The 24,406-nt window shown below is 39.6% G+C and overlaps 2 protein-coding genes across 2 annotated transcripts; one reads left to right on the top strand and one right to left on the bottom strand.

The window, feature by feature from the left end:
- Positions 1 to 1,323: 1,323 nt before the first annotated feature.
- Positions 1,324 to 7,898, bottom strand: si:ch211-274f20.2 (calnexin). Its single transcript, XM_063000946.1, has 13 exons — positions 7,827 to 7,898; positions 7,343 to 7,416; positions 7,177 to 7,226; positions 6,666 to 6,807; positions 5,813 to 5,894; positions 5,482 to 5,674; positions 4,642 to 4,831; positions 4,435 to 4,548; positions 3,766 to 3,922; positions 3,051 to 3,248; positions 2,749 to 2,868; positions 1,509 to 1,611; positions 1,324 to 1,424 (listed from the first exon to the last, which is right to left on the bottom strand). Exons 1-13 carry the CDS (start codon positions 7,896 to 7,898, stop codon positions 1,324 to 1,326), a joined length of 1,596 nt encoding a protein of 531 aa, XP_062857016.1.
- Positions 7,899 to 10,224: 2,326 nt separating this feature from the next.
- On the top strand, positions 10,225 to 13,576 carry rhogd (ras homolog gene family, member Gd). Its single transcript, XM_062999708.1, has 2 exons — positions 10,225 to 10,275; positions 12,661 to 13,576. The coding sequence occupies exon 2, from the start codon at positions 12,690 to 12,692 to the stop codon at positions 13,263 to 13,265; it is 576 nt and encodes a 191-aa protein (XP_062855778.1). The 5' UTR covers positions 10,225 to 10,275; positions 12,661 to 12,689; the 3' UTR covers positions 13,266 to 13,576.
- Positions 13,577 to 24,406: the final 10,830 nt, after the last annotated feature.

Below are 24,406 nucleotides of genomic sequence, written 5' to 3'. Positions count from 1 at the left end.
GGGGGTGCTGGAGCCTATTCCAGCTTTTCAATGGGCGCAAGGCACACAGTAACACCCTGGACGGGGCGCAAGTCCATCTCAGGGCAGACACACACACACACACACACACACACACACACATTCACCAATAGGGCAATTCAGTGTCCCCAATTAACCTGACTGTGGGAGGAAACCGGAGCTCCTGGAGAAAACCCACACAGACACGGGGAGAACATGCAAACTCCACACAGAAAGGACCCGGACCGCCCCGCCTGGGGATCGAACCCAGGACCTTCTTGCTGTGAGGCGACAGTGCTACCCACCGAGCCACTACTATTTTGATAAATTCTTTACTATTTACATTACAATCGGCTTTTTGAGGGCCACCATAATGCAGATGTGGCCCTCTGTGAAAATGAGTTTGACACCCCTGTTCTAGAAGTTCTCAGAGACCAAACAGTTTAAATAAAAAGAAGAAATACAGACTCACAGCAAACACCTTTAAATTCCTGATAATACACACAAGTGTAAAGTTCACCTTAAAGAACAACAAAACCACCACAGTGAGTCCTTTTGTTTTATTTAAGAATTCACATAATAATGTACGACTTTAATACTCTGTCTGTATTAAAAATACTGCATGGATGGTATCTGTATAACAAACCTAAACACTAAATAAAAAAGCAGACTGAATATAACATTTCAAAGACACAAGAATCAAAAACAGGTCGAACAGTGGATGCCTGCAGTAAAAAAAAAACTGATAATGATTTAATGTTTGAGGTCCCCAAAATCATGGCAGTGACTGTTCATACATGCAATTATTCAAGAGAGGTTTGGTGAGGACCAGAATGAAGACGAGCCTCTTTCATGCTCTCCCCAAACATCATGTTTAGACATTATTAAGACATTTTGGAATGTTCAGGAGTACAGATTATGAAGCAGATCTCCACCTTCTTTATGAAGAAGCTCCAACATCTCACCACAAACCATTCAAAATAATGATAATGATAAAAGCTTTGTGAGAAGGAGTAAAGCTGGTCTGAAGATGATGACAGGCTTAAATCCTTATTAGCTGCTTAAACTGTAGTATAGTTAAATCTGTTTTCAATATTGTGTACATCTTGTCCTCTGTATATGTGTACTGTGAACATCACAACTTTATATTTTATCACATTGTTAAAAGTCCATGTGTCCTAAAGAGCTGCAGAGTTAGCTTGCATCAATCTGAAAACTGGAGAGAAAAATATATAAATATATATAATATTTACAAATAATTTCATTATTTTTTTCAGTTAAACATAACCTAGTCAAAAGTATGTGGACACATCTAACTTGTACATTTTAATTATTTTCACCTGATTTAATTACCTTTAATTCCAGGTCTGATTTTTGCTGAGCTTTGCTGATTTCTCGTTTTCTTGGACCACTTTTAGTCTTTTCTCCTTAAGCAGTAGATAATGTAAAAGTAGTAAATTAACTTAAATTACAAATTTACATTTAAAACATTCATAAACTAGTGTTCTTACCATTATCGGTTTCATTTGATTGCCATTCAGGATCCTGTTGACTGTCAGGCTGAGGTTCATCAGATTTTTTGTAATAATAATCCTGCTCTGGTGGACCAAACCTCTGATACACACAGATTTACAGATTTACACACAGTTCACATATTAGATCTTTGCTCCTCTTGCATATGATTTTTTAATTTCATTTTAATCAACAGCTGTATCCTAGTCAGGGTTGACGCAGGTCTGTTTCCACTGGGAAACATTGGGCGCAAGGCAGGACTACCTTGGACAGGGCACCACTTCATCGCAGGACTTCAGCCACCCCGAGACATAGCCAATCATGTCTGTGTAGTTGCCTGGCTGGCCTATAGCACTTCTAGGATTCGAACCCGGATTACAGTGGTGGTGAGCTAGCATAATAGTGTATAAACTAGTGTACCAATATTCAATCAGACTGGAATTATTATAATGACAAACTGGCCAAACCCAAATTTTATTTTAATGGTCCTAACAATAAATCACTGATAAAGAAGCCATATTCTTCTCACTGACAATTATTTTGTACAGATTATCTTAAGACCTGAAGTTGCTTAGATTTAGATTTTGATTTGGCTCCACTTGACATTTCTGACTTGACATTCTTTCTGGGACTGGGCGGCCTGGTGGCTAAGTGGGTAGAACTGTCGCCTCACAGCAAGAAGATCCTGTGTTCAATCCCCAGGTGGAGCGGTCCGGGTCCTTTCTGTGTGGAGTTTGCATGTTCTCCCCGTGTATGCGTGGGTTTCCTCCGGGTGCTCCGGTTTCCTCCCACAGTCCAAAGACATGCAAGTGGTAAATTGGAGACACTAAATTGTCCATGACTGTGTTTGATATAACCTTGTGAACTGATGAATGTTGTGTAATGAATAACTACCGTTCCTGTCATGAATGTAACCAAAGTGTAAAACATGACGTTAAAATCCTAATAAACAAACAAACTTTCTGGGACCTTTAGTAGACTTTTCAGCTGGAACACTAAGGCTCAGTCCAATCGGTGCTTTTTTATTTGGGCACAGAGAATTCACCAGGTATAGTTGATCATAACTACTAAATCACTAGTTGGGAGACCAGTAAACAGTTAAATTATATTAGAGAACTCTAAATTCTTCATCATTCAGGATCATTCATTCACAAAAATAAGAAATAATTACTATTGTTTCTTCTTAGTTTTGACCTCAGTTTAAAATATTACTTTTATATAATACTATTTAAGTTTTACCTTATCAGGCCACATGAAGCTGATGAAAAGGATGATGGGAAGGCCAACAGTGAAGACGTAAACACCCCACAGCCATGGACGCTTTGCTGTGGCTAATAGTAACTGCTCCAGAATACCCTTCTGAAAGAGGCACAAAGTTCATTTATCCTTTTTAGCTGCTTTACTCGTATTGTGTTTTTTTTGGTGAACACGAGGCACAAGACACAAGGCATCACACAACTACACACTCACTCACACATGCACACCTGAGGGAAGCATCATCTCTCTCATTATCATCTATATTACAGCATTATATTACTTACAGGCTGTCTCTGTCCCCATGTTTCTTCGGTCCAATGTCTGGAAACCTCAAGGTCATCACAGAGCAAGATGTTGTCAAACATTATACCTCCTGTAAGTGACCACAGCTCGAACCCTACAGCAGCTACAGGAATCATTCTAAAAGGGTGAGCGTCCTCAAAGTAGGCTGGGTTTGGGATCATCCTCGGCTTCCACTCCCCCTAAATCACAAAACAAACACTAAAGATTTGCAACATGCTCCTAGAGTTATGATGCGAAGAGCAAAGAAGAAGGAACAACAATTACACAGAAAACAATTAGTAATAAAATGCATCACAATCTTCTCTGTTCCTACAGCCCATGCAAAACTCCACTGAGATGCTAACACATCTAAAACATACACTACAATGCAATACAATAAGTATTTAGATAAACCAGAACAATGTCCAGATAAAGCAAAAGTGGCAAAAAACTCTTAGGCAATAATTCAGTTCGTCATCTTCAGAGAATGAATGCTTGCTTATGTGTATGATCCCAAGAACACCAAAGTCACAGTGAAATATGATGGTGGAAGCATCACAATATGCTGCAAACAGTGCCGGAACATTACACAAGGAAAGGAAACATAAATAGAGTGGAACACTAAAAAAAAAAAGATTAAAAAGCATTTTAATATTGCTCGATCCATCAGTCCATCAGAGGAAACCTTGTGAACTATAAATATGTGTGTCAGTCTACCTGATAATTTGGGTTGTCAATCATAGGTGGTTTCCACTTGCCCTTGAATGCTGGGTTTGGTATCATAGGGGGCTCCCACAGTCCACATCCTGCAGCCTGGAGGCATGCAGGGTTTGCAGTGAGAGGAGCCTCCCACTCCCCGTCCATCTCCACCAACCTGAGGTGTGCATTAAACAGCTGAATGAACCATAATGTTCTGCTTACAATCAAATTAATTAAGAACATGTACATTCATCTGTTTGTCATGTACATTATCAGTACATATTTATTGCATTATTCTGATGAGGATCTTCTAGAACTACTCTGGGTAGGATCTTAGCATGACACAAGTACTCACCCATTTACATTTACACAGTTACTCACCCATTCACCCTGGAGCCAATTTAGTTATCCACTAAAAGAACATACCAAACACCACATAGACAGAAACACAGCTGGGAGATAGAGCACTACCAACTGTGCTAATATGCCACCCAAAAAATAGATGAATATGTATATATTTTAAATCATAAATATGTTTTATTACTTTCTTGCAATACATTTATATTATCAGTCATTTTAATGTTATATAAATGAGATGTGGTGCAGTTTGTGTGTTATTTATAGTTTTTGGATCTGTACTTGTGATTATGTGACTTTGAGCGCAGTTTTAAAAAGTGATTTACATACCAATCATCAGGAACCTCAGCCTTGGGATCCAGGATAAATGGTTCCTCCTCTTCTAACCAGTCAGCAGGTTTCTGCACTGTGGGGTCCAAAATGAACTGAGGAGCTTCATCATCCCTGCACACAAAACACACATCCAGAGACTTAAATCACTCGCTCTGTGGAACATCCACTGCTTAATAGTGAAGAGAGCGTGGAAGGTACATTTACCAGTCGGTTGGTTTTGTTACTGTAGGATCAGGGATTTTACGCCTGTCATCCCAGTCAGTGGGTTTGGCATCTTGTGGATCCTCTATCTCACGTGGGGGTATCACTGGTGGATCCATGTCTTTTAACAGATTACCTTTATTGATTAAGGTTTGGTCGATGAGGATTTCAAATGTGTTGTCTGGATATAAATCTGGAAGCAGATGATACAGACACAAATGAGACTGAAATTAAAAGGTAAAGGTTTCATAAGTGAAGTTGTTTATAAGGGAATTTGTCAGACTGGAGGTGTGTGGACATTTTACTGGTACATAATAATCTGCTTTATCCTGATCATGGTCATGGTGGGTTCAGAGCCTATGCGGAAACACCAGGTGCAAAGTGAGGATACACCCTGGACAGGGCAGTAATACAATCTTAGAGCATCAAACATACCCACATTTATTTACTCACACCTAGGAGCAATTTAGAAGGGCCAATCATTACCGAGAAAACCCACATAAGTATGGGGGGAACATGCCAAATTCATAGAAATACTGGGTACAATGCTAAAATACACCTTGTATAAGATAACACAAGTGAAGTGTAAAATGCCCCGTTTGGATTGAAGCCCTGTTTATTACATATTACCTTGCAAAGCCTCCAGAACCACTAAAAGTTTCCTTCCAGCTCACATAAACATGCCATTAAGTAGATTAAGTGCTTTAAATCGCTCCTGGGTGTAAGCGAGTAAACAGGTGTGTGATGGATTGGCGCCCTGCACAGGGTGCCCACCGCGACCATGATTAGCACTTTACACTTATTCAAAATGAATATATAAACAAATGGCTACAAGTTACTCACTGAGAGTGTAGAGATGAGGGTTACGATCAGAGAAATATTCCCTCAGGTCAGTGTCAGGTTGCCGGGCATGTTTCTCCTCATACACCCCCGTCACAGGGTTTCGGTGTCGGAAGATAAAATGCACCTTGTACGTACTGCCACACTTGTCTGGACCGAACATGATGGTGTACGGTGTGGCGTCGTTAAACTGACTCTAAAATGTTTTTTAAAGAAATAATAATCAGTTAAATGAGTGGAGGCTGGTATAGCTGGTATAGCAGCAAAGGGTTTTGCTGTCGGGTGTCCACAAACTTTTGAGGATATTTTATATTAATGGTAAAGATTGTCATACCAAGCGAAGGTCAGCCATATCAGAGAGCAGCTTGATGTAGCCTCCACCGCAATCAATCCCATTCTGGAAGGAAACCTCATACCTGTGGAGATTTGTAATAAAGGCTCAATGGAGGTCAAAAGTTTACATACACTTGTAGATGACATTCACTATATGGACAAAAGTATTGGGACACTTCTTCAAATTATTAAATGTATGTGTTTCAGCTGCAAACATTGCTAACAGGTGTATTAGATTAATTATATAAGAAAACAACAGTTTAGGGAAGGTCCTTTTCCTGTTCTAGCAGGACTGTGTGTATAAGAACTTAAAGAAAACTCAGTTTAAAGAAACTTCAGTGTCCTGCACACAGCCTTGACCTCAGCCCCACTCAACTGCTCTGGAATGAACTGGAACATCAACTGTGGATTTCTAGACCATCATCATCAGCCATACAAATGGTGATTTCCCTTTGTATTGCTTAATAATTTGCAATAAATTATCTTGCATTGAGAAATGTTGTTTATTTATCTGCAAAGAAGGTGTAACTTTAATATTCTATAAATTTTTTACCCGTAATTTGCCCTGTCTCAACTTTTTGTGCCAGGAGTGGCATAAAGTTAACAAACTGCAATGTGAAAGACTGGTTGAAAGCATGGAAAGATGCATAAAAACCGTGATTAAAACTTAATATACACTTAATATACAATTAAGGTAAAACATTAAAAGTTATTTCTTTGTACTTTTGTCAGTTAAATAAAGGTACAAAAAAAGAACATAATACAGATTCTTCTTTTTATTACATTTTACAAAATGTCAAAACTTTTTATTGAAAATAAATAATAATTAGTAACAAATTAATTAAGTTACTTACTGAAGGCTGAGGGGTTTATTTCTGAAGTAAAATACTGTGCGTAAATAAGCAGCAATAGCATGATGACGACCTGAAGATTTGAGGACGAGACCTTTGTTCTCTTTGAACTCTTGATTGTTTGGTCCCTCTATTTGCCACTCTCCTAAAAACAAATACTTTGTTTTATGCAGATTTACATACAATTTACACACAGTACACTGTATGGGGTCTGAAGTCACTAAACACAGTCCATCACTGCATCAGGAAATGTCACATGAAACTATAATGTAAAAAAAATCAGTTCCATGCAGAAACACAGCAGAGTACTCTTTACATTATATAGTTTCTATATAATATAATATAAACTATATAATGTAAAGAGTGCTCTATATAATCTTACATATATACATTATATAGTTAATTTTATTTCATGCATTTGGCTAAAGTAGACAAATTTTAAGAAAGGGTCCCATCATCTTAGACATGTAATTTATTTTTAACAGGATTGTAAGAAGAATGACACTGAACCTACCGTCATACTGTAATTCACCTTCTTTTAGTGATTTGGAGAGAACCCATTTTCTTAAAAATAAAACCAGAGAAACATTTTTTTTATTAATAACAAAATACAACCTAACTAATTACAACACATGAGCCTAAAATATATAAAATATATAAACATATGTATTTATCTGTACCTGTCCAGTGGGCCTGTTTCAAATGTTTCGGAGAAATATGCCTGGTCTGGAATGCTAACAGATTTGAAAATCCCCTGAAAGATAAATTATTATTATTATTTTTATATTATTATTGTTATTAAAGTAGTAGTAGTAGCAGCAACATTGCTAACATTTGTAATAGCTTTTGTAGTAGTAGTAGTAAAGTAGTACTAGAGGTGGTAATAATAATAGTAGTAGGGGTAGAAGTATTATTAGTAGAAGTAAAAGTAGTGGCATTTCTACAGTAGTGGTTGCTTTAGTAGTAGTATTAGCATCTAGTTTGTCAAATTGGCAATGTTTGTGAACTATTTAATAATAATAATAATAATCACCATCATCATCACCATCATTATTCTTATGTAAAATGATGTGTATATATAGTACAAGTCTAATAACCATACAGAATAACGAATGCATAATGAAAACATACATCACTTATTAAAAATAATAATAACAGACTGACCTGTTCTTCTGTGGTTGAAATTAAAGTCAGACAGAAGCAGAGGGCACTAAGTGTCACTTCTCTGTTTGCCATGTTTCTAGAAGAATAATGTAGCTAAACGAAAGGTCAGCTCTTCTCACAGTGCTGTATACTGTTCTTTAACCCTGCATTACTCTTTATGTACATCTCATGATGTTTGTATAAGAGACAAAACACTAAAATAAAACTATTCCATGGCCATTGCAAACTCTTCCAAACTAATCCATGTGAAGTGTGGAATGTTCTTGTACAAGTGCTGAGCAGCAGCTTCCTGTATTAACACTGCAGGTTATTAAAGATGGACTTTGTTCAGTAACACATTTACTCAGGTAAGAATGAAGTCTTGTTTAGTGTGATGGTGACCAGAAGCTTTTTCTCTAAGAAACATAATTATTAAACATGTTCAATTTACAATTGTGTTATTAATACATTCGTTTATATAAAGTATAGTATATAGTCCTTGACAATGTACAGTATGTGTCTAAAATTGGCTTGAGACTAACACAACCTCCATTGCTATACACAAGATTTGGGGAGGTCAGGCACTGATATTGTGTGAGAAAGTCTGGCTTGCAGTCAATGTTTAGTAATAATCGCATATGTGTTAATAATCTTATATGTGTTGACTGCAGTTTTCAGCTTGGCCAATCAGCTGGTCATTTAATGTTTAGACAAAGACCTGGAGAAGCCTTAAAGTCACAGTCTTGCACACAATGTGACATTTGGTGGATGATATTACAGTGCTTTAGCAAGGCTGGAATTGGGCACATTTGTCTTTGTGAATGATTTATGAATCAATGTGTATGTGTTATTTTGGGTATTATTTTGGGTGGTGGATGTGGTGTGGATGAAGAACCATCAGATCAAAACCAGCCTAATCTCCACACCTTAACATCACTGGAAAAACTCTGGAATGTGATAAAGAGTAAGATGGATGGTCACAAGCCATCAAACAAAGCTGAGCTGCTTAGATTTTTGTGCGAGGACTGGCATAAAGTAATCAAACTGAAATGTGAAAGACCAGTGAAAACCATGGCAAGCTGCTTGAAAGCTGTGATTCAAAATTGGGCTTAAGTTTAAACATTAGTATTGTGTTTCTTATTAAATAAATATGTTTATTTTTCTTTAGATTGTCTGGAAGCAATGCATCTTTTTTTGTTTAATGACCAGTTGTCATTTTCTACAAATAAATTACAATATTTTAATTTGAAATTTGGCTGATATGTTGTCAGCAGTTTATAGAATAAAGAATAAATGTTCATTTTACTCAAATATACCTATAAATAGTTAAACCAGAGAAACTAACAATTTTGCAGTGGTCTTGTAATTTTCTACAGAGCTGCATACACTGATCAGCCATAACATTAAAACCACCTCCTTGTTTCTACACTCATTCATTGTTTCATTGTTCATTTTATCAGCTCCACTTACCATATAGAAGCACTTTGTAGTTCTACAATTACTGACTGTAGTCCATCTGTTTCTCTGCATGCTTTGTTAGCCCCCTTTCATGCTGTTCTTCAATGGTCAGGACTCTCCCAGGACCACCACAGAGCAGGTATTATTTGGGTGGTGGATCATTCTCAGCACTGCAGTGACACTGACATGGTGGTGGTGTGTTAGTGTGTGTTGTGCTGGTATGAGTGGATCAGACACAGCAGCGCTGATGGAGTTTTTAAACACCTCACTGTCCCTGCTAGACTGAGAATAGTCCACCAACCAAAAATATCCAGCCAACAGCGCCCCGTGGGCAGCATCCTGTGACCACTGATGAAGGTCTAGAAGATGACCGACTCAAACAGCAGCAATAGATGAGCGATCGTCTCTGACTTTACATCTACAAGGTGGACCAACTAGGTAGGAGTGTCTAATAGAGTGGACAGTGAGTGGACACTGTTTAAAAGCTCCAGCAGCGCTGCTGTGTCTGTCAGTGTCACTGCAGTGCTGAGAATGATTCACCACCCAAATAATACCTGCTCTGTGGGGGTCCTGACCCCTGAAGAACAGAGTGAAAGCAGGTTTAAAAAGTATGTAGAGAAACAGATGGACTACAGTCAGTAATTGTAGAACTACAAAGTGCTTCTATATGGTAAGTGGAGCTGATAAAATGGACAGTGAGTGTAGAAACAAGGAGGTGGTTTTAATGTTATGGCTGATCGGTGTACGTATATACAGTAGAGAGAGTCTAATTCACGCCACAGAGTCTAATCAACTCCGGAGCTTGGGAATCGACTCATTGTTCTTTGTGCCAGGAATCGAAGAATCGACTCCCGATCCTCTATTAACGCTAACGGTTCATGAACTGGGCTTGTATTATGAAGGTGGTGTTAGCATTGTTAGCAAGATGCTAACCGTATCTGTATTTTGGATCAGTGTGAGCAGTGCTAACAGGCGGGACGATTTGTGTGAGTGTGTGTGAGAGAGAGAGGCGGTAAGAAACTATACTTTATTCATATTAATGTAATAAAAATAGCGCTGATTAGTTGTTGTGTTATTAGTTTGAACAATACTGGTGAGAATATTGTGAATTGTACGATTAATAAATCATAAATGTAAATATTTAGCTGATTAGCAACAAGCTAAGCTGAATATGCTAATGTAGCTGTTAGTATGTTAATCTACTTTTCAGTAAAGTTGAGTGAGTTTTAACACTTGTTTAACTTTGCCTGTTATAAATGTAAGTAAAAACTCAGAGATTAGGACAGATTTTGGTGTTTAATATCAATATTATGGCTTTGTAACGTATTTTGTGAATGTTGTGTATTAAGTTGGGTGGAATCAGGTAAAGAGGAAATGAAGTAGCGAAACCCACTAGCTAGCGCTGCTTCTGCACTGATCTGATTTACTGTACCTACACTCAGTACAATATCTAGTTTATATCACTTACTGTTCTTCATCACAGGTGTTATTTACAGTTAGGACTGTTTTATATGATATATATATTTATCTAGTTGTTAAAAATCTAACTGCTCGTATAGCGGGTTAAAGTTACTTTCTGTTAGCTTAGCTGTTAAGATTTTTTAGCAGCTCTCTGATTGTATTTCCTTCCTCCAGTCACAATGAAAACAAACAGCTTTTCCTCTCTTAACTAACCTACCATTAACCGTGTTGGTTTAGTCAGTGGGATCAACAGTTAAGGTCAAATTTGCATGGAACTTGTACGCCATGGCAGTCTTTAAAGTCTCATTATTTTAAGTTCAAATACAGACTCATTAATGTAACTTAATGTACATTAATTAATGTCATTTAATTTAACTGGTGATTTTTCTAAGTCCATATACGGGCAAGCCGTAGCCTAGTGGTTAAGGCACAGGACTAGTAATCCTAGTAAAAGGCTGCTGGTTCAAGCCCCGCCACAGCCAGGTTGCTGCAGTTGGGCCCTTGAGCAAGGCCCTTAACCCTCAGTTGCTCATACTGTATACTGTAACTGTAATGTAAGTCGCTTTGGATAAAGGCGTCTGCTAAATGCTGAAAATGTAAATGTAAATAGGGCTAGTTTGACTGCACCAATTTAAAAGTACACAGAGCAGTGCTCTTTTTTTCAAGGTCGGGAAGAAAACACAAGCTGTCATCTTGTACCTAAATGAGCTGTCTGAATCATAAGACATTAAATCAACTAAGCAAAGGATCTATTATTTTATCATTTATTTATTTATTAGGATTTTAACGTCATGTTTTACACACTTTGGTTACATTCATGACAGAAATGGTAGTTACTGGTTACACAGGATTCATCAGTTCACAAGTTTATTATCAAACACAGTCATGGACAATTTCCTTGGACTTTGGACGTTTTTGGACTGTGGGAGGAAACCGGAGCTCCTGGAGGAAACCCACGCAGACACGGGGAGAACTTGCAAACTCCACACAAAGGAAACCGCCCCACACCTGGTGATCGAATTCAGGACCTTCTTGACTGCTATGAGACGCCAGTGCTACCCACTAAGCCAAGGATCTATCATAAATTTGAAGCTGTTAAAACACAATGCATACCCTTTACTGGGAGTGGTAGCTTAGTGGTCAGGATATTGGACTATTAGTCATAAGGTTGCTGGTTCAAGCCTCAGCATCACCACTGTTGGGCCCCTGAGCGAGGTCTTTAACCCTCACTTGCTCAAACTGTATTCAGCCAGAATTGTAAGCCGTACAAATGTGTTTTTTTACATATCATATTATTCTCTAGCTAATAGGAACATTTTAAGCTCTTAATCTTAATGGTTGTATTCTTTAGTCTTTGTTTTCCTCATGACTACTGGCTCATCATCGTGAATTACACCAACCCTTTAGCCTTCATGTCTTAGCTTGTCAGCTGAAAACTCCTAGCCGGATGAAACTGGCAACCATCTCATATGTTCCGTTGCTTTATGACTCATTTACAGTCTGTACTCCTCTCAAGGTGTCATCTTTAACTTAAGTAATAGATGACTAATCTGTAGACTGTAGGTCTGGAGATAACAGCTCTTGAATATGGATAGGCAGGCAGGGCAGATTTAACCAGGTTATAGCTTCATTACCAAGGGTTTCGCTGCAAAGCTTGGAACATTTTAGACTGTCAGCAATTTTTTAACATTATTATTTTAATCATACATTTTTCCCTTTTCCTTCAATGTAGTGGTATCTAACTACCCGTTTGTTTTTTTTACCTGCTGCAAACCCCTATCTTGACCTAGGAGGGCCGTACCTTACACACGCCCCCTCCAACATGCATGTAGTTACCAACTTGATCTTCACCAAGACAAAACTATTGGTTTGGAGGAGTATAATGGGTAATAAATTGAAATTGTTTCAATATCTGACTGGTTTGTGTGCACTGTAGGTGTCCCTGCCTGTGTGGCCTAAAGAAGGATGCAGACGATAAAGTGCGTCGTGGTCGGGGATGGAGCGGTGGGCAAAACGTGCCTTCTCATCTCCTACACCACCAATGCCTTCCCCGAGGAGTACATCCCCACCGTGTTCGACAACTACAGCGCCCAGATGAGCGTGGACGGGCGCACGGTCAGCCTGAACCTATGGGATACAGCAGGTCAAGAGGAATACGACCGCCTGCGCACGCTGTCCTACCCACAGACCAACGTCTTCATCATCTGCTTCTCTATCGGCAGCCCGTCCTCGTATGCCAACGTGCGGCACAAATGGCACCCTGAGGTGTCTCACCACTGCCCCAGCGTGCCCGTGCTGCTCGTGGGAACGAAGCGTGATTTGCGCAACGACGCAGAAACGGTGAAGAAGCTGAAGGAGCAGAACCTGGCTCCCACTACGCAGCAGCAGGGCAACGCCTTGGCCAAGCAGATCAACGCTGTTAAATACCTGGAGTGCTCAGCTCTCCTTCAGGAGGGAGTCAGGGATGTTTTTGCAGAGGCCGTGCGTGCCGTCCTTTATCCGGTGACCAAAAAGAATTCCAAAAAATGCGTGCTCTTGTAGTCTGGAACGGACTCTGTGGAAGCGGACTCAGTGGACAGCCGGATTATCCTGGTGTTGATGGCCATCTCTCTTTTTCATTTGTGTTTTTAACCACTCTAGGCTTTTTTTCCTGCAGCCACCAAAGTATGTGCGCTTTGCTAAAACTGAAGCAAGTCCTTTAAATTTCAGACCACTTTCTTATTTTCTTTCCCCGGAATGATGTATCTCGCACTTACCTCAGTATAGAAATGCAGGAAGCATGGAAATATTCTAATAATGAAGCAAAACAATACAGAGCAATAAGAGCTGTACAGCTCTGATCCATTTCTACAGACTGGTTGAAGGTGTCGGATGGCGGTGTTTACTTAAACGTTATCTGAGCAGAGAAGCGTCTTCTTTTGCATAAAATATGCAACCTTATCTACACAGTTTGTGCCTAAATGTATCTCAGATTCTCTTGTAAAGCCACGGTCATGCCAAAAAACCCTTTTCATGCAGCGGGTGACACATTTCTGACCAAATGATCTTCCTAATGATGTTGTGCAGTTAGTATTTTAGCTTTTGCAAAGTGTGGGAATTAAATCTGGCTTTGTAAATGCATTTCAAAGGAGGGATTAAATCTAGTCTGCATGTAGACCAAATCATCAGCACGCTCAAAATTGAATAGCAGCTATACGTCATCTGGCCTTCTGATTGATTCTGCTCTTTTAAAATGATTTATAAGCAGTTTTATACTCAGTAAAGCTATGTACTGAATACCTGTTAAATCATCTACATTATATGGCCAAAAGTATTTAAACACCTGACCATGGGTTTGTTGGATGCTTTGAAAATAGTGACCTTTTCAATTATAATAACAGCCACTCCTCTGAGAAGGCGTCTCACAAGACTTTGAATTATGTCTGTGGGAATTTGTGCTGGCCACTGACCTGGGACAAGAAAGCATAAGTTGATGTTCCAGATCATTTCAGAGCTCTTCAGTGGGGCTGAGATTTAAAACAAGCTTTTCTTCATGTCTTTATAGACACAGTCATGCTGGAACTGAAAAGGGCCTTCCCTAAACGGTTGCTGCAAAGTGGGAAGCATATAATTCCCTTTATGTAATCGATCAATTACACCTGTTAGCAATTGCTGTGGCCGAAGCACACCAACTCAGAAATTAGAAAGAGTGTCCAGATACTTTTGTCCACATAGTGTACTTGTGTTGGAACACGGCTGGTCTTAAGCCAACCGTTCTTAATAGGAAAACACATGATAGGCAGTTGTACCAACCTTGGTGTGTCTGTGGCAGTCAAAAGCATTGACGGGTTGTAAAACTGCAGATCACAGCAAATTCCACTTAATTTCATGTAGCGTTCCTGCACATTTCTGCTGATAAGAACCTGGAGTGACTGTGTGGCTCAGTACGAATCTGATATATCGTTAATCTTTATTAATGTCTGGGCTAAGAAGCCATGATCTCATGTTTTTATTGTAATATAGCTTTAACATCTGAGAACTTTTCCTGCCAGGATCTGCTTTGATATTAATTGTATTTTATTATTACCCAAAAAGTTATTGTTATTACCGAACGGAGTTGTGTTGTGTCCTTTTAAACTTCGGGGTCTTGGAATGGTGTGAATTTATTCAATAAGTATACGCCTTATACAAGGTCACACCATGTATGGAATAAACCAGAGGTTCCCAACCAGCAGGATGCAGTAATGTAGCAGTTAAATGAGTGTTTACTGATGGACTTGAGCAGGTTCGTTTTTCCCTGCTACCTAGGAGCAGAGCTAACGGTTTAAATGCAGAACGGACGGATGAAGTGTCTTTTAGCCGTCTGCAGTCATTATCTGCCTCATGGTAACTATAACCAGAGAAAAAGTAAATCAGAATAAACAGTAGTCGTATGACACCAGTTTTGTTAATATTTTACTGTTTACATATTTGAATTGAGGCATTAAGTAACATTTAAGAAACAATCCACATGTGCTGAGTTTAATATAATGACTACATCAGTAGTGCCTGATTTATACCTATCCATTATTGGAACTGCTGGAAAGAATCCTAAAATGATGCAAACCAGTTTGTTTTTCACTCCGTTTACTCAGTTAGTAACAAATGGGCGGCACAGTGGCTAAGTGGGTAGCCTGGGTTCGATCCCCAGGTGGGGCGGTCCGGGTCCTTTCTGTCTGGGTTTCCTCCGGATGCTCCGGTTTCCTCCCACAGTCCAAAAACATGCAGCCAGGCTAATTGGAGGCACTAGGATGCATGAACCAGTGCACTGTAGTGCTGGTCTCTGCCCGGATAAATAGGGAAGGGCATCCGGCGTAAAAACTGTGCCAAATCAATAATGCAGATCACGATCCGCCAGCCGAGGAAGTAGAGACCCAGTTAGTAACAAATGTTATATTGAGACTTTCTACTTGTGCTGATCTTGGGGTTCACATCATGCAGGGTATTAAATTATGAAACGTGTGTATAGCTGGTATTTAGTGGTATTGGGCAACTGGACCATATTACTAATAACAACTACTACAAAACTATGAATTTTAATGAGGGTTGAGTATATTTAATGTGGAGTTCAGGTATATGTGAGAGCAATCCTGCTAAATATTGAATTTGCAGATAAATATTCCCCCTTGCAAACTGCCCTAAATAAAACTAAACACCAGATGCGTTTGTTAGTATTGTAGTACTGTAACCCACTGCTTCGTGTACCACTTTGCATTGTTGTAAAGGTTGGGAACCTCTGGATTAAAGCAAAACAAACTGCATTCTTGTACAGCAGCAGCATGACGCGTACACGATGGACTCGATGGCGTCTCGTCTTGTAAAAATGACTGTACCGCGTATGACCCTGCAGCCCAGACTTCCTGCTCATCGTTTCTTCCGTCTTGCGCAACCGTTTACTCTTAAAAATGCCTTATCGACACTTCTGCACCCAGTGTTACCTCACCGGTTTAGATCCAAGTGCCTGACTCGTTTCTGGATTCCAATTCTACCAGCTCTTCCAACCAGTTCCTTACCTGTGATTTAAAAACTGCCCGAGGGGCATCTCAGTGCCTGTAAGTGCATGATCGAGCACAGATTTGGGTACCGACGTCACCACCGAGAGAATAACGGAGCTATGAAAGTAAACTCAGCGCTTTCTGCTCATGGTTGAGTGCTCGCAGGTTGAGTGGCAGACCTGGGGATTCTTACCTGGTTTCACACATCAGCACAGTGAGTCAGTCCGAGCACACGGTTCCTCAGTACTCTGTGGATAAAAGAAATAGAATGAATTCCATGTTTTGTGCATGCAGGAAGATTTTTTTATATCTTTTTTTTATTTTTTTTATGCGTTTCTGTGCACTTTTTAATGTTTTCATTGATAACCACATAACAATCTGATCCAGCACTCATGTAAGCAGCACATGATGTTTAAAATCAGATAAAAGCTTTTGTTGGAATAGAAAACAGAATTTACTTTCAGTGTCATTTGGGTGATGAGGAGCGGTCACCTGTGGCTAATCTTTATTGTGTTAATGTGTTAAAAGACATGTACGTGTAATTCCACAGCTTTGGAAAGAAATGGATCTGTGACATCAATGTGTCCTGATTATGCCGGATCTTAGCTGTATTTCCCAAACTGCCTATTTTTTATGGATAAATAATGAACCTGCTAGTTTATACCACTCAATTAATTCATTTTTGGGGTAGAGATCGTTCTTATCCTGCTTTATCCGGACACAGTGGTGCTGCTGGTTTGTGATTTATTTTAATAGTTTACATTATATTAGCACAAAGAATTAAAATGAATCATGCTTTTAATTGTTTTAAGTCACTTGTAGGCCTGTCACGATTACAACATTTTGTCTGATTTAATGTTTTTAACATAAGTTTGACCAACAATGAAGTGATCATCAGTACATCAGAGCAATAATGACTGACGTCTAAATACATTTTTAATTTTCATTAATTACAGTCCAAATTCAATGATGGTACAAGTTCATTTATAGATCATGACCTTTGACTTTGAATAATAGCTCACTCACTCACTTTCTTAACCTCTTATCTAACTAGGGTTGCGCTGGGGGAGGGGGGGGGGGGGGGGGGGCCGGAGCTCGTGGAGGTAACCCACACAGACACTCACCTTCTTGCTGTGAGGTGACAGTGCTACCCACCGAGCTTTTGAGATTATTGCTGTCACTTTAACAACAGCTCATAATTCACAATCAGATTTTATTCAGACTGTTGTGTTTTAAAATCACTATGCAGTCAGTAGTGTCGTTACTACGCATAAAGAAAATTAAGAATAAATTGTGTTTCCACATGATTGGGACTCTCAGTGATCGACCAGGTCATTTTTACTGTCGTCGTTCTGGCGTCTCAGTTTTCTGTAATAAAGGCGGCTATGTGTGACGTCTTTTTTAGCTGGAATTCAGATTTTGATTATTCTAAAAGGATTTTAGTAAGTCGATGTAGCTCTCGTGACAGGCCTCACATTTTAATGTGTGTAATTACGTAAATGCATGAATACCTGTTAATTGAATTGATGCCAAAGTTTGATTTTGTACACATCAGTGAACATAGTGAAGTGCTTCCACAGATGCTTGCACAGCTGACATTGCCAAATTAACTACACTATGTGGCTAAAGTTGTTGAGCTCAGGTGCTTGTATTTAATCAAATATAATCAGAAAGTATATGCTTCCAACTTTGTTGCAATAATTTGGGAATTCCCTTTTCTCCTCTAGTCTGTGTTTGTGTGCACAAAACGAGTTCCATACAATTGAAATGCATTAAAGATGTTAGTTGCAGCCCAGGCCATGTCGTCCGACACCAGTGGAGTGGAGGCTGTTATAGTGACAAAGTGAAATGTTTGGGTCTGTGAGAGTGTTTAATAAGCCCACACGTGTAGCCCAATAGTGTATCTGTGCTTTAAACCAAAAAATGTAACTTTAATTAATTAATGGAAACAAATGTTTGGAAAAACGTCCAGTGATGCTGACGCAGTTGCTGCTACGTTTTTGTAGATCTTGAATCACATCAGGACGATTTGCTTTACATGTTTAGTCTGTAATACCTAACAGGCTTCACTAAAACTGACTTAAAGCTGTCTTCCCGTCTGTGCTGATGTGTTTTCTGAATCTTACACCCGACCTGTTTAAACTCAAGTGCATCAGTGCCAGGTCGATCGAGACGTGTCGTGTTCGTACATCTTCGGCAGCGAGTTTCTAAAGCCATGTGGTTACGACTCTGCTGTCGTGTTTTGTTTGTAGTCGGTTACAAAAGCAGCGTCTGTTCACCGCACGAGTGTGAGATTTCACATGTTCGTGTGCAGATGCAAAACGCTGGTGTGGTTCATGCTGAAGTGTCAGGATCGTGCGCGGAAGCTGGTTCATTTATTCACATCTTTAGTGCTTTTAGTTTTGTTTTGGATTTTTGATAGCCAAAGAGTGCCTTTGGATGCAAACATATCAAACGAAAATACTATTACTAATAAAGTGGACCTTGAGTTGTTAGTCTTTTGGTTTTTGTTATAGAAACTGATTCAATCCAAAATGATTTGGTATTCTGGTCTGTTCATGTGTTTACGGGATTAACTGTGTAAACTGTATGCAATAAATGTCACCGATCAATCTGTGTAAAAGAATGACTGAAAACGAGTGTTGTCTGTCTGGCGTACCATTCCTGTATGCAGGTTTCCTTTTTCTCTGCCTTATCGCTGTCAGAATGAAGCAGACGAGTCTCCTGTCTGCGTGCTTTGGTGTATGGTACTACATTTATACACTGGGAACTTGATTTTCTATTTTGTAACAACAGCAGCAGCAAACATTTGTATAAATGAACTAACAGTGTAATGATTTTAAATTATGCTAAATAAAATTATAATTTACCGTTCGTGTGTGCATGTGTGTGTTCTGTGTATGCTTGGTGGGAAGCTGTTTGTGAGAAGTGTGAATGGAAATGAGCGTGTGGTGAGATGGAAAGAGGAAGTTCATTAGTACGCAGGGATGAAGAGCTCGAGGTCGTGCTGTTACATAAACAGGCTTCCGCTGCTCTTGTGCAAAAAGCCACAAATAAGTCATCAGTGCTTACGGCAACGTTCACAACACAATACTGCACTGTACTTCCACCTGATGATGCTTTCGGTGAACTGATCTACTCTGCAGATTAACTGGGATTCAAAGACTCATATTTTATTAGTCATTTAAAGAGTTTGTCTTTTAACCTTGAACTTGATGTAGGGGCTGAAGGTTTTAATGTTTAATGTTTATTTTTTCAAAGCAGCATAAGCAGCTGAATGAGTTGGATTATACACTGATCAGCCATAACATTAAAACCACCTCCTTGTTTCTACACTCACTGTCCATTTTATCAGCTCCACTTACCATATAGAAGCACTTTGTAGTTCTACAATTACTGACTGTAGTCCATCTGTTTCTCTGCATGCTTTGTTAGCCCCCTTTCATGCTGTTCTTCAATGGTCAGGACCCCCACAGGACCACTACAGAGCAGGTATTATTTAGGTGGTGGATCATTCTCAGCACTGCAGTGACACTGACATGGTGGTGGTGTGTTAGTGTGTGTTGTGCTGGTATGAGTGGATCAGACACAGCAGCGCTGCTGGAGTTTTTAAACACCTCACTGTCACTGCTGGACTGAGAATAGTCCACCAACCAAAAATATCCAGCCAACAGCGCCCCGTGGGCAGCGTCCTGTGACCACTGATGAAGGTCTAGAAGATGACCGACTCAAACAGCAGCAATAGATGAGCGATCGTCTCTGACTTTACTTCTACAAGATGAACCAACTTGGTAGGAGCGTCTAATAGAGTGGACAGTGAGTGGACATTTAAAAACTCCAGCAGCGCTGCTGTGTCTGATCCACTCATACCAGCACAACACAACACTGACTACAGTCAGTAATTGTAGAACTACAAAGTGCTTCTATATGGTAAGTGGAGCTGATAAAATGGACAGTGAGTGTAGAAACAAGGAGGTGGTTTTAATGTTATGGCTGATCAGTGTAAAACATAATGTGTAAAATTGGGCGACACCGCAGTTCGGTGGGTAGATTTGTCATCTCACTGTTATCTATCAGAAGGTCGCTGGTTCAAGCCCCACCACTGCCAGCTTGCCACTGATTATTAACCCTCAGTTGCTTAAATTGAATACTGTCAAAGTACTGTAAGTTGCTTTGGATAAACTCACAGCAAGAGGGTCCTGGGTTCGATTCCCAGGTAGAGCGGTCCTGGTCTTTTTTTTGTTTGGAGTTTGCATGTTCTCCCCGTGTCTGTGTGGGTTTCCTTCGGGAGCTCCGGTTTCCTTCCACAGTACAAAGACGTGCAAGTGAGGTGAACTGGAGATACAAAATTATCCATGACTGTGTTTGTCACAACTTGTGAACTGATGAATCTTGTGTAATGAGTAACTACCGTTTCTGTCATGAATGTAACCAAAGTGTAAAATAATTATTGTGTAAAATAAATGAGCAAAACCCAAAGACCCTTTTTATTTCCACCTAGGCAGAATTTGACTTTCTACACACTGAACTTTCTTACTAAATCTTTTTTTAACTGCTGCTTACCTTTCATCTTTCACTTCATAGCACTGTTTTTACTTTCATTTTTCATTTTATTGTTATTACCCGGTTTGTCAGGTCTGGTTTCACCGGGAAGCACTTGGCCCGGACAGTCCCCCAGTACAATGCAGGGATTTAGCCACCCTGCTTAGATAGAGCCAGTGACGTCTGTGTAGATGCCCAGTCGAGCATTTAAGCAATATTTAAATCCAGTCTCTCCATCAATCAGATACAGTAAAACTGTACTTAAGGGGAGGGATGTAATCAAAAAAGCTGATTCAACAATGAAAGCCATGTTTTAAGGCTGTGTTTGCATGATTGCATAATAATCTCTGGGAAAATGAAGAAATCAGGAGACCAAATACCTAATGGTATGTATATTGTACAGATCGATGTTTGTTTATTAGGATTTTAACGTCATGTTTTACACATTGGTTACGTTCATGACAGGAACGGTAGTTACTCATAAGCTTCATCAGTTCACAAGTTTATATCGAACACAGTCTTGTTTCCAATTCACCTTACGTACACGTCTTTGGACTGTGGGAGGAAACCGGATTACCCGAAGGAAACCCACACGGACACGGGGAGAACATGCAAACTCCACACAGAAAGTACCCAGACCGCCCCACCTGGGGATCGAACCCAGGACCCTCTTGCTGTGAGGCGACAGTGAGTGGGGCAGGGGTCATGTGTCTTCAACTTGTTATTTCATTTAGGCGACCACATTTGGTTCAGCAAGTCTGCGTGTTGTTTTTTTTCTGGCATGCTGGATTTCGACCACCTCCCCAAAACGTGTGTGTTACAGTGTGATGGATTGACGCCCTTTCCAGACTTGTCTTGCCTTTTTCACGGTGTTTCTGGGTTGCCCTGGACCCACTGCGTCCCTGGCCACCAGTATGACCTGGTTAGTGACTGAATAAATGAAGCAGCTTGCAAAAATGTTAAACATTTTCTTCCACTAGATGGCAATAAAACATTTTGCTGTGACGTTTTTGTGCACAGTGAAATTATGGGGTAGTGTGGGTGCCGCACAACTTGCCCAAGGTTCTGGAGATCTGGGTTTGATCCCTAACTTCGGCTCACTGTGTGATGAGATGCATGTTTGTGTGTTTTTATGTGTTTCTCAGACAATCTCACAAGACCCTGTGACCCACGAACGAACCCATCAATGATACAATATCACATAACCAATAGAAACATTTTGCTTTAAATCAAAGTATTTAGCTAATAAAGCAGCTTTTTTGTTTACATGCTTTACTCATGTTAGTGTGGAATAGACCCATTCGTAGTTGTGCAGAGACTTGATTGACATATTGTTGAAAATATGACTAAAAAATATCATTAAAAATTCTCAATCTGTAGCCACACAGAGCAAGTAAGCTTGACATGTTTCTAGGTGGTGGGTGGGGTATCCCAGGTGGTTGCTAGTATGTTGCTAGGTAAATGCTATAGCATTTACCAACAGATGGTTGTTACGAGTGGCACAAAGATAAACCACGCTAGCCCACTACTGATGGAATCCAGGGTTCAGATCTTAGCGGTGCTATCTGCTGATCAGGTGTCTACACAGACATGATGAAAGGCTACTGGGAGTTACTTGTACTTGACCAGAATGATCAGCTGTGGCGAACCCTAAAAATACGTGAGCAGCCAAAGGACAAAACAAATACAGGTAGTTGCTAGTGTGTTGCTAAGTGGCCCAGATGGTTAGTATTGGGGTGGCTTGACAGACCTTATAGTGTTTCAGGTGGTTGCTAGGGTGTTGATGGACAATTATGGTACTCCAGGCAGTTACCACTAGGGTTCTTGTAACCTAGATTCAAACTGTACTTATGGTCAGTTATCCGCCACCCTCCAAAAAACATGCAGAAGATGGATTGGCTGCTTTAAATTGCCCCTAAAAGTGAATAAGTTCTCACTTTATATACTATCTCACTTTTCTTATACATACTTAGCTATTCTCGTTCTTATGCTTATTTTTAGTATGTATATATTACTATATTAAGTATATAGACCTAATACCAGATATGTAAATAGTTATAGTTATAATTATTATATTAATCATAGATATATAAGTTTTCTGATATTCTTTGGTGCATAATGCTGCTTGCACTTCTGGTTGATGCTAACTGCATTTTGTTGTCTATATATACCCGGTGTTTCTGAGTGCCGCAGCTCCCACTGGAACCCTGACCTTAATGAAGCATTTACTAAAGATGACTTAATGAATGAATCAACCGCAGCTTGTTCCTCTCGTTTTCACTCAAGACGTTTTATCATTCTGAGCATCAGACACTAAACACAATGCACTGAGCTCAGCTTCTAAATCATTCATGTACAATTAGGTTTCGAGAGCACCGTCCTAATAAAACATATTCATAAACTGTGTGTAGGAGGAAATGTCCAGCGTCCACTTCAGACAGGTCCAGCCGGCGTGTTTTAATTACGCTGAGATGCTGTGATGCGTTTGATTTTTACCTTTACATTTACATTTTACATTTTCAGCATTTATCAGACGCTTTTATCCAAAGCGACTTACACAATGAGTGGAACACAATGAGCAATTGAGGGTTAAGGGCCTTGCTCAGGGACCCAACAGTGGCAACTTGGTGGTGGTGGGTCTTGAACCGGCAACCTTCTGTTTACTAGTCCAGTACCTTAACCACTGAGCTATCACTGGCCCTTTATTTACATTCAGGTTTAGTCTGATGTTCAGGTTTAGTCTGATGTTCAGGTTTAGCCTCAGGCTGAGAGCAAAATCCATGTTGAGATCAAACAGAATAAAGAGTGAGAGAGCTTTTATCCTCCAGTCTACTGCCAAGAGGGGTCAGAAGTTTACATACACCTATAAGAAACGTGTGTCTTGGAATTTTTATGATTTCTGCAAATGGTCTTTATTTCTATTTCTGTAACTGAATAATTGTAACTCAAAACATTGTTGACCTTGGTGTATTTGCCACAGGTGTCCACACTCTTTTAGCCATATACAACCCCTGGCAAAAATTATGGAATCACCACTCTTGGAAGATGTTCTTTCAATTGTTTAATTTTGTAGAAAAAAAATAAATCACAGACATGCCACAAAACTATCATTTCTCAAACTGTCAACCCTCTGGCATTAAGAAACAATAAAAAAAGAAACAAATATAATAGTTGTGGTCAGTCACAATTGCTTTTTTTTAGATCAAGTACAGGAAAAAAATATGGAATCACTCAAATCTGAGGAAAAAATTATGGAATCATTAGAAAACACTGCACCATTATTACTTTGTTGCACCACCTCTGGCTTTTATAATGGTTTAAACTCTCTGAGGCATGGAGTTAACTAATGACAAACAGTATTCTTCATCAATCTGCCTTCAACTGTCTCTTGCTGTTGCCAGATCAGCTTTGCAGGTTGGAACCTTGTCATTGACCATTTTCTTCAATTTTCACCAGAGATTTTCAAATGGATTGAGATCCGGACTATTTGCAGGCCATGCCATTGACATTATATGTTTTCTTGAAGGAAAGTTTTCACGTCCTTTGCCCTATGGCAAGATGCATTATCATCTTGAAAAATGAAGTCATCATCACCAAACATCCTTTCAACTGATGGGATAAGAAAAG

The sequence above is a fragment of the Trichomycterus rosablanca genome, chromosome 8, assembly GCF_030014385.1.
Source record: "Trichomycterus rosablanca isolate fTriRos1 chromosome 8, fTriRos1.hap1, whole genome shotgun sequence".
Classification (NCBI taxonomy): domain Eukaryota; kingdom Metazoa; phylum Chordata; class Actinopteri; order Siluriformes; family Trichomycteridae; genus Trichomycterus; species Trichomycterus rosablanca.
The sequence above is the reverse complement of the archived record's forward strand: the minus strand, read 5'-3'. Positions and strand labels throughout refer to the sequence as shown.